General features: G+C 32.8%; 2 protein-coding genes across 4 annotated transcripts; both read right to left on the bottom strand.

Annotated features, from left to right (window-relative positions):
• Nucleotides 1-116: 116 nt before the first annotated feature.
• LOC116120299 (ubiquitin-like protein ATG12) lies at nt 117-4,011 on the bottom strand. 3 transcript variants are annotated; one of them, XM_031406257.1, is made up of 5 exons: nt 3,908-4,011; nt 3,704-3,762; nt 3,004-3,072; nt 2,862-2,924; nt 117-1,009 (listed from the first exon to the last, which is right to left on the bottom strand). In XM_031406257.1, exons 1-5 carry the CDS (start codon nt 3,939-3,941, stop codon nt 956-958), a joined length of 279 nt encoding a protein of 92 aa, XP_031262117.1. In that variant the 5' UTR covers nt 3,942-4,011; the 3' UTR covers nt 117-955. The 3 variants fall into 3 exon arrangements, with proteins under 3 accessions (XP_031262117.1, XP_031262116.1, XP_031262118.1); XM_031406256.1 differs by lacking the exon at nt 117-1,009 and adding an exon at nt 1,246-1,877; XM_031406258.1 differs by lacking the exon at nt 117-1,009 and adding an exon at nt 1,246-1,894.
• Nucleotides 4,012-8,311: 4,300 nt separating this feature from the next.
• On the bottom strand, nt 8,312-9,935 carry LOC116120267 (anthocyanin regulatory C1 protein-like). The gene is made up of 3 exons (XM_031406218.1): nt 9,647-9,935; nt 9,430-9,559; nt 8,312-9,296 (listed from the first exon to the last, which is right to left on the bottom strand). Exons 1-3 carry the CDS (start codon nt 9,777-9,779, stop codon nt 8,555-8,557), a joined length of 1,005 nt encoding a protein of 334 aa, XP_031262078.1. The 5' UTR covers nt 9,780-9,935; the 3' UTR covers nt 8,312-8,554.
• Between the last annotated feature and the right edge of the window lie 639 nt (nt 9,936-10,574).

Consider the following 10,574-nt stretch of genomic DNA (forward strand, 5'->3'; position numbering starts at 1 on the left):
TGCAGACGCAGGGTTTATCTTTAAACATGATGAGACAAAAGGCCATAAGAGAGTCTCAAACTCACAAGATGAATATTTTTGGTAGAGAGAGAGATTTTTTTTATTCTATGCGTCCCTTTTATTCTCCACAAGCAATTATTAATTTATAGCATCCAATAGACTTACAAAGAGAAAAATGAGAAAGCCTTTTGTACAATCATATCACTCATGACGTCTGTAGTCCCCATGTCTTTGATAAAAGCATCACATGATACAAAAAAAGTTGTTTCATCAAAGTGAATTAAGCTGGCAACTGGGTTGTCATGTACCAGAGAAGAATAATGCCGTAAAAAGATGCGCGAATGAAGAGATGATGTGATAAGTAATAGTGTATTAGATTACGCTTTGATCGTTTAAGAAGTATGGTGTGAAATAATGCGAAGATTTGAACACTTTCTCTACCTTCTGAGCTTCATAAATGGTAGCTTAATTGACTGAACAAGCTGAACTGCTGCACATGGGGGATTATTTAAAGCATACATCTTCTTGTGCCATAAAGCTCTGCATTGCAAATGTATTATTGATGCAATAATTCCTGAATCATCTTCCGCTCTTCTTGTTTTTTCACCAGCAAAAGCCATCAAAGATTATTGCAAAAGTGAAGTCAAATAATAATACACAAGAAGAGCTCTAATGGCCTCTGTCAAAAAAGGTCATCCCCGACGGATTCTAGTGAAAGAATGAGTGATTAGTTCATCTTATATGAACCTTAAGTCCCAATAGAGAGGATAAAGCAGAGGGGCAATCTGCATTCTTCAGTAATATCATCAAAAATTGAACTCAAAATTCCACTAAAAACCTTCGTGTTTGACGGAGGGCCCTGCCCGACAGATTGTTAAGAATGATAGCTCATCTTGCATCAAAGTGGCTCCAACATTAGGTGACCAAAAGATTAGTACAACATGCAGTAACATCTTCATGCTAGTACATTGAATTCTCTCAGTATCACATGGTCTTTCAGAGTACTGACCTGAAAAATTTACAGCCAGAGTATTAAAACTCCTTTTAATATGCTCAACAAACACCCACTTAAGGGCATTTATTTTTGCACCAAATCAAACAGAATGTATACATTATAGTTTGGCTATATTTGGATGTTCATATTTAAATGTCTCCACCAAACAAAAAACTTTAGAGCTGACATTGCCATCTTAATGCATTTATTCACCTTAACATTGGGAAGCTGTGCTACTGAACTTCTACAAGGCAATCATTAGCAGTTTTGAAATATCACCATTAGTTACTAGTTTACGATGGAAAAAACCATTCTAAGACAATGTTCATATAGACTTAAATGATACATAGGAGAGTACATTAGGCCAAGTTTCTAACAGCTGCCAAGCACCAACACAAATAATTGCAAAAAGGAATATTGACCACTTTATGCATCAGAATAGTATTTCAGCTTTACATCAAAATGAATACGTATATTGCAATTCTTGTGCAGAAAATTATGCTAAAAAAAAGAAAAAACAAAAGAATGTGAACTTTCAGCTTTCAATCCATCTCCCCGGTAGGAATCTTTCAGCAAATCATGTTCGTTTGGTTGCATGAAAGTGAAAATTTCAGAGTTCTGCCACAGAAGCTGCACTTGTAGAGAACAGGGATTGGAAAGGAAAAACCTAGAAAATTAATGGAGGAAAGGTGTGCGCTAGCACAACAATGAATTTTATTTTTCTTCACTCACCAGAACAAGCAGAGATAAAACTACATAATAACAAATACATAAAGGAATACTTACATATGAACAGTTTTGTATCATCGGACCCATCACAGAATCAGCCCCATGCCATGGAGCAAGCATAATTGACAATCAATTTACCATCAAAACCAAAATTCTGCAACGTCAAATCAGCTGTGGATAAGCAACAGATAAAAGTATGAAAGTAGCAATGCAATTCAAAAGATACAGCATAAAGTCAATATTGAAATTTAAATGGTTTTGTTGATTATCTTTACAGAAGCAACAACAATCTGGACTCTGTTATACTCCTCAGAAGAAACTAAGATAACCTCCATTAAAAGTCAAAGACCTTACAAAACCTTTTCTCCCAAACAAATAACATTTTTTCACTAATCATATCGGAATTGAAATTTAAAAAATCTAAAAAATTGAATCTTAATGCAAATTTACGCAGGTTCCATGGTTCCATTATTACATACTCATCATAATCAGGAAAAGACAAAAGATATGAGGATTAATACACCTTGTTAGCCAACAAAGCTTCTCCTAGTACACTCAACTTCCCTCGCAGATAGACACTCAAGGACAAGGGTTAGAGGAGTGGTGGACTTATATAAATAATCATATAGTAACAACATAAAAGACAGTATCTTACATTCACATGCAACATTGTGTATACAGAACATATAGGCACTTCTACCATAATTTTGCTAAATGAGAACCATTTTATGTGAATCATGGAGTATTTAAAAAGTTTTCAATCCTTGTTCCAAATATCATACTACATACAAAACATACTCAAGGATGTAAACTCATATCAAAGCCAAATAAATTGATTGAAAACCACAAAATAGAAAAAAAGGTATCTCGTTCTAAATGTTCATAAAGAATAAACCACAAATAGGTTACGCAATTACTTGGTCTTTCATGGCAACTTATACTGTAAAACAAGACAAGCACCAAAACATTGCCAATACTTCATTGATGCACATGGGTGGAATAATGAGCAGATAGAAACACAGAAAACATGTAAATATTCAATTCAATAAATTCTTTCAACAATAATGGGACAGGAAATATATATCACTACCCATAGGAGAAGGGGAGATGAAAATCAATAGCATTAAGTGAAACTTACATTATACAGATCGATTACTAATTCATCCGGGTTTGGTGAGAATGCACTGTTAACATACACAAACTAAAAAACAGTAGTAAGAGCTTAGTACGCAAAACACATAGGTTGTCATAATACTGGCCTAACATTATTAAACAAATACCAAGGTCTCTCGGCCAAGATGTCGGCATAGGAAGTCAATTACTTTTGCAAACTTGTCAGCTCCCGATATCTGCCAAATTGTTGAGCCTAGGGATATCAGCATTACAACAATAACATAGCAACAAAAAATTTTGTTATTTCAATCAGCTTCAAGATAAAAAGTCAGGCCAGACGAAAGATTATGAGAGCAGTAAAACTTGAAACTCAAATTACACTATTTTTCTGACGACCTTGGGAGATGGCTTACTGCTAAGTAACTTCAATCATGTTCCACTTATACTCCCCAATAGTTTACAAATCTTCACAAAAAGAGCCAATGGATTTCAAAATGCAAATTTAAAAATATAATTGGGCATCGATATTTTTTTTTTCTTTCAGTCATAACAAACTATAAACATCACAACTAGAACAAGCATCCAAATTTAACCTTATTCTAGCATCCCACACATGAAAAATTCACACAAATGCGAAATCAATTTAGGGTTTCAAAAAGGGCATCTGCATACACATTCATGAACCTAAAAATTAAAATAAACAAATATAATTTCCAACTACAAATTTCACTCTTATTTCAATGAACCCACATACAAAAACTCATCATGCACAAAATCTCCCTAAAACACACCTGGGTTTCACATATGATCAATTAAAATATCAAAACTTCACCAAATAAAAAACATATAAATTGATCAAATGACCACCTTGAACTTGGCCTGCTTAAGTATAGGAGCACCGCCAGTGGCTCTAAAGTGAACAACAACTGCATCAAAGTTGAAAAAAATAAGAAGAATTTAACAAATAATAAAAACCCAATTAAACGATTCGAAATTAACAATTTTGATAAATTAAAACGCTGACAAGCAAAAATCGCATATGGGTTTATTCATGGGTGAAAGATTACTCGCCTTTTCGAACAGAACTCGGTGACTCAGTCGCCATCTCGTCTTATCTGAATCAAATACTGGGTTGAACGAGTTTTGTAAGAGTTGACAATGAAAATTGCTACTAGTTGGTTTCCACTTATTTTTGGGCTCTTGAAGTGTGGAACAAGCAATTCTAAATTGATTGGAAATTTGGAAGGGATAATATCAGTGAACTCCGCTAAGGCTTCCTTTATTAACACCCCTAACTTTTTAAAAAATCAAACTTTTCCATAGGTTTCTCTAACTATCATTAATCACCCCGTACAATTCTCGTTGACCTCTCTATGGAGGGTTTTACTTTGTTTTGAGAGATTAGTGGTAATTAGGAAAATGTGAGGGGAATTTGGAAATAATTAGAGCGAAGATCAATAATATTATTAAAGTGTAAGAGCTGTTTACAAAATTAGGATAAAAATAAATATTAGGAAAGGTAATAAATTATCCATTTTAATAGTATAAGCATTATTTAAGCATCACCAAATCTTTTTTTTTTTTTTTTTAAAGGCACGAGATGTCTCCACACTCGAAGATATGTGACTAATTCTCAATCGAAACTCGGGTAAATGCCCTTGGTCATAAGTTGTTTCCAGAGAGATACAAACCCTGATATTGGGGGTAATTTTTTTTGTTTTTTTCTTTATGATCGATGATTCTTGATGTCAAGCATGCCTAATTAGTCCAAGAAAATAGAATGGGAGCCACCTAAAACAGGTTTTAGTGAGATCGACTAATGGTACATATCAATCTAACGAAATATTATATGTCGCATGAGAAACAATGCATACTTTGATAAAAAATAGAATGAGTTAGTCTTTTGATTTATAAAAATGCGTGCTTTGGGTGCGTTTGTTTTATTATTCCTTATCCTATTCCCAATCATATTCCTAAAATACATGTTTGTTTAATTATTTGAGAAATACTATTCTATTTTTTAATTATTTTTAGACCCCTTAAGTTTATTAATTTATTAAACACCCCTGGAAAAAAGTTTAAAAATTAACAAAAATACCCCCACCCACCCATAGTTGCCAGATTCCGGCGACCACTATCGGCGATTGTCGGAATCTATCACAACGGCATAGAAACGATCGGAAATAGCCGATAATTTGCCGATTTGGCCTTTTTTGGTCAAATCCATAGTCTGGTCAAGGTTGACCGACAATGACAGCTATATCTTTATGACCTTTTGTGGCTGTCGATGGCCAGATCTGGTCGTAGATTTGGTATTTTCCAGCCAGATCCGTGGTGGATCTGGCCGGAAAAGGCCATATCAATGCATGACCGACCAGATCCGACTGGTCTGCGTTGTAACGCCATTTTCTGGCGGTGGTGGCGAGAATCTGGCATTGTAGATAAGTGGGGGTGTTTTTGTCATTTTACAAAAAATTTATATATTGGGGTGTTTAATTAAATTAGCAAACCTAAGGAGTTTTTTTTTTTATTAATTTTTAAATTTTATCTCGTAATACTCACCCTATTCAACTACCAAATATTATTTTCAAAATAACAAAACAAACGCACCCATTTATAAATTAGTCTTTTTTTACTTAAGAATGAGGGTCTCATTCATGACAATCTAGTTATCACGATGTTCATGCCAATTGAATTATTATGATGAAGATAGAATATTTTATATCATTTAAAAATATATAATCTAGGTCAATAAGTAATATTTTATAAATTCGAATCCAACAATACAAGAAGAACACTTGTACATTGTGATGCAACCTTGTTGGATTTTATTGCCAAACATGTGGAAAATGCAAATTGGGTTGTGATCATTAGCCTTGATTAACTAACAATATCATTAACATTTGTTTAAACCTAATCTTGGAATAAGTGTCATGCATATTTTAATTATAAAAACAAAAACCCAATTAAATAAAAAGGTGTATATATATATAAAATCAAAATATCTCTCATATGTGATGTTGATATATACAATCATTTTATGTTAATAAATATTAAAAACAAAATTTTAGTTAAAGGTATTTTTAAGATGTAAAAGTGATGTATAGTGCTTCATAGCACCTTCGGAAGTCTAGATCTTAGGAAAAAATTGGAAGCATCTAAACATTTTTTATATAAAAAACAGTAAAATAATTCAAACGGGTAAAAGATTTGGGATGTCCCCATCTTATGGGGAAGCCTTTCGCAAGTCAATTCTTCAACTTATTTTCAAACACCGAACATGTGCTCCTAACTCCTAGAACACCACAACCACCACCACTAAATTAAAGAAAATTGTAATAAAAAAAAAGGAAAAGAAGAAGAAGAAGAAGAAGAAGAAGATAGAAGCCTTTTTTAATTAGAAATGAAACAGTTAAATAAGAAAAAAGAGTGGTTGCCGGCGGTGGCAGGTGAGTGGGGGTGGTGGCTTGGGTGGGCTACAATTTGTTTTGAATTCAAGGGTAATTTTGTCCAAAAAGTTAATTAATTGAGGTAAAATAGCAAAAGTTATATTCATGTAAATTAATTTAAAAATAAGGGTATTATTGTCTTAAAATTTTATTAATAAGGGATAGAATTGTAATTAAAAAAATGGAGGTTGTCAGATTACTTCCAATATTATCAACAGTAACTACTATTAGTATTAGAAGATTACCGGAATCTTATATTACTTGACAATCAAATGTCATCAAATATCTTTCTGTCAATATATAATAGAATAATCATTTAACAATATATGTAATAAGAAAAGAAGAAGATAGAAGTATTTTTTTAATTAGAAATGAAATAATTAAGTAATAATAAGGAGTGGGAAAATGTAATGAAACTATATGGGTTGATAATTTGGTGGTGATTAATTAATTTGTTGAATATTGGATTCTTTCTTATTATGATAAAGACAAGTTGTGTATAAGTTGACCCCATTTTATATTTTATTAATTAATTAATCTAGCTGTTGGTATGATTATGTAAGTGATTATACATTTATATCAAGAATTTCAACATAAAATTATAACCTAGACTAGGCATTCTTTTTCTTAAACAGGAACCTAGGTTATTAATTAAGCAATTAATATCCCAAATTGCTCATAATTATTCTTACTTACTCCACAAGAGTATGGAACCACCACTTAGAAATTAAACATTAAAAAATTTTAAAGTTAACTTAAAAAGCCATCAATAATGGGTTAATTAGATGAATTTAAATATAAAAATACTCTAAATTTGTTAATTATTCTTCAATGGATTATTAGTTTAAAAGGAACAATTCCAATTTGGTTACAATAATTGATGAAGGGTCTTGTAATTTGTTTTAATTGAATAATTCAAATGTTAACCACCCTTGGTTGGTCGGGTGGGGCATTAGAGATTTTTGAGTGTATTACTCAAGAGGTTTTGAGTTCGATTCCCCTTAGTTGTTAATATGAGTGACTGTGAAGGGTTTATCTGGTTATTAATTTCAGGACTTTGGAAGATTAGTCGAAGTATGCGTAAACTGGCTCAAACACCTTCGATCATCCAAAATAATAATAATAATTCAAATGTTAACAACTTGGATTTATGTACGCAAATGTCTTTGTCTATGGTCAGCATCAAAACATAAAGGGAAAATATATATATAAATTATTTGAGGAGTAGGGTTTTCTATTCTATTCTAGTCTCATCGGGAAGACATTATCTTCCACTAAAAAAAGTGGCTAAACAAAGATTTGATTTAGGTAGTTGTCAAAAGTAATTAATTGTAGAAACCAAAAACAACCCTATTTTGGCTTAATTTTCTTAAACTAAAATCATTTCGGGAGGCCCATTTTCCAGCCAACTAATTTTCTTTAGATCTGACATTTCGATGATGGTTTTCATAGCTTTTGATTAAAATAATATCAGCCTTACAAAGAGTCATACAAAGAGATAAATTCAGTCTTTGAAATTCATGATTGTATTTCTCTCTCTCTCTCTTTTCCCTTATTTTAAAGATTAGATTTACCTCTTTGTATGACTTTTTGTATGTCTCTTGTAAGGCTAGTATTACTCTTTCGATTATATATGTAACTTTTCTTCAGTACAAATTTAAAATATAAATATCCTTTTAAATTATATTTTATTATTGATAAAATAAGAATCTTTATTCTAATACCATGTTAAATATGTACGGAATAAATATAAAATTAATATCATTTAAACCTATAACCGGTTGCATCTTTACTAATTTTATTTTATTTTTATTGAAAGTGGGGTAGTTTTATGAGTTTATGTACATCAAGTTTTCACAAAAAGATCGATAATGGAGGCCTTAATGATTCACCTTTATTGTGCAAGTTTCAATCTCATGCACGTTCCCTCGTCAGTTTGGTCCACCTCAATAGTATCAAATTTGCTTTTCACCAACCAATGAACGAAACAAATATAATGAAAAAAATAATTAAAAAAAAGTGAGAGAGAGAGAGTTTTGATATTCAAATTCTTTAAATTATACATAGTTTTATTTTATGTTCCCACTAGATTGCAAACGACAAGCTCAAAGAAAGAGAGAGAGATATTCTTATGCACATGGAAAATTAACCTATTTTGCACGAGCTACATCCTTAACTATCTCTACATGTAGCTAGGTATATACATAATATGATAATAATAATAATAATAATAATAATTACAATAATATTAGTTAAGTCAGGTGATTATTTAGTCTTGAAACCATTCAAATCCGGAGCCCATTAATGAATCCATAAAGGGAAAATCGGAGTCATGGAGCTTCTTCTTGTCTTCACAAAACAAAAGGGTTTGGTTAGAATTCGGATGACGATCATCACCACCACCTAAAGAGCCTTTGTCACATGAGTTAATGATTTCAGCACTACCACTTGGACCTCCATTATTAATAATATTTTCAAAAGATGATAATTGTGAGAAATCTGAGTTGAGAAATGACAGTAAATGCTCGTCCATTTGCAAATCCATCATGAAATCCGATAGATTATTCTCCTGAAAGTTGAATTCCGGTAATGCTTCACCTCCCTTCACAGTATAATGATCATCTTCATCATTATTGTTCATCACCACTGTGGCTCCACCTCCACCTCTGGATCCGGCTCCAGCTGCAAGCTGCTTACTGTCAATAACTTGATGATCTTGGTCAAAATTTTGTGGTTCTAAGGGACTAATGACCACTTTGTTACACTTTGAAGCCTTTGTCCAAATCAAATTTGAATCCTTATCAGTTTTCGGAGACGGAGACTTGGATGGCGATTTTTTTTCGACTGCAAAATTCGCCTTTTCTCGGTACTGATATGAAGCTCTTCTGGTAGTACTTGATGGAGAGTTTGTTTGATGGTGGTCTTGTAATCTTTTGCCAATGTTGGTGTTCCAGTAGTTCTTGATTTCATTGTCTGTTCGCCCTGGAAGCCTTCCAGCAATTAAAGACCACCTGCAAAACCACCACATTCATAATCCCTCTGTCAAACCTTAACTCCATTAATTTCTTTCACATCAATCTAAATTAATTACTTTAACTACAAATTAAAAGAAAAACAAAAAAAAAGAAATGAAAAGAAATGAACCTGTTTCCCAGGAGCTTGTGTAGCCTGATTATCAGTTCCTCTTCATCGCGACTAATGTTGCCTCTCTTAATATCAGGTCTCAGATAATTCAACCATCTCAATCTGCAACTTTTCCCACATCTTTTCAATCCTGCAAATTAACACAATTAACCATATATTAATTAAAACTACTCTGTAATATGTACAAAGATACCTTAAAAATAATTATATATCTCACCTGCTTTTTTGGGTACATTTCTCCATTTTCCTTCACCATGAGCTTTAATGTACTCAGTGAGTATTTTATCTTCTGAAGCTGTCCATGCTCCTCTATTCAACCCTTCTTTTGCACAGCAAGGACTCCTTCCCATCTCTCTCTCCCTCTCTCTCTCTCTCTCTCTCTTTCTTTTTGAAGTTGTCCGGTTTGTTTTTATTTTGAGCTCCCAAGTGTTTGGGTTGTATCTCTAAGAGAGTGAAGGAGCCAGGCAATATATATGCCAATTTTATATATATATATATAAATATTTCACTGGTCTCTCATCATGTTGGTCACATATATATATATTAAAAAATTACCCTAGAAGTTCATGAATCTCTCCCTCTCTCTCTTTTCGTCTGCCTCTTCAAGTCCACACTTAAGAAAATTTTGATTTCTCAATTGAAAAATCTTATGTTGATTAAAATCTATAAAAAGTCTGGAGGGGGTTTTGGTAGTTTGTGCAACTGGGGACCATCCTTTTGCCTAACAGGTTGAGGTAATAATGATAGCAAACACACACATAAAAAATTAATTTAAAATGCATTTTTATATGTGGTGATGAAGATAGCAGCAGCCTCAATAGTCTATTGTTTTGCCTGCAGCTTGGTATTGTTTAACCAACACCAGCACACCATAAATACTTTCACCTGCCCTTCTTCTATTCCTGCCCCTGCTGGCTGTTCCCTCTCAAGCTAACTTTCTCGCCCTTTTACTTGGAAAGTTTGTTGAACACATGAAGAAAGATCAGAAGATGACTCTCTCTCTCTCTCTCTCTCTCTCTCTCTTTCTGTTTCTTTTATTCTTGACAGAAATTCTTGTGTCAACATTTTTACACACGCCCAAAAAAAGAATTCTACCAACCTGATCTTTAACTCTATGTTGTTGCATGTGATGTGTTTTTGTTAAA

Source organism: Pistacia vera, unplaced genomic scaffold, assembly GCF_008641045.1.
Source record: "Pistacia vera cultivar Batoury unplaced genomic scaffold, PisVer_v2 Contig93, whole genome shotgun sequence".
In the NCBI taxonomy this organism is placed as follows: Eukaryota; Viridiplantae; Streptophyta; class Magnoliopsida; order Sapindales; family Anacardiaceae; genus Pistacia; species Pistacia vera.

Coding starts and splice junctions, on each gene's coding strand:
- LOC116120299 (XM_031406256.1), bottom strand. CDS start 3,941: ATGGCGACTGAGTCACCGAGTTCTGTTCGAAAAG. Junction 2,925..3,003: donor ATCTTGGCCGAGAGACCTTG/GTATTTGTTTAA, acceptor ACTGTTTTTTAG/TTTGTGTATGTTAACAGTGC. Junction 1,878..2,861: donor TAGTAATCGATCTGTATAAT/GTAAGTTTCACT, acceptor TTGACGTTGCAG/AATTTTGGTTTTGATGGTAA.
- LOC116120267 (XM_031406218.1), bottom strand. CDS start 9,779: ATGGGAAGGAGTCCTTGCTGTGCAAAAGAAGGGTTGAATAGAGGAGCA. Junction 9,560..9,646: donor AAATGTACCCAAAAAAGCAG/GTGAGATATATA, acceptor GTTAATTTGCAG/GATTGAAAAGATGTGGGAAA. Junction 9,297..9,429: donor CACAAGCTCCTGGGAAACAG/GTTCATTTCTTT, acceptor GTGGTTTTGCAG/GTGGTCTTTAATTGCTGGAA.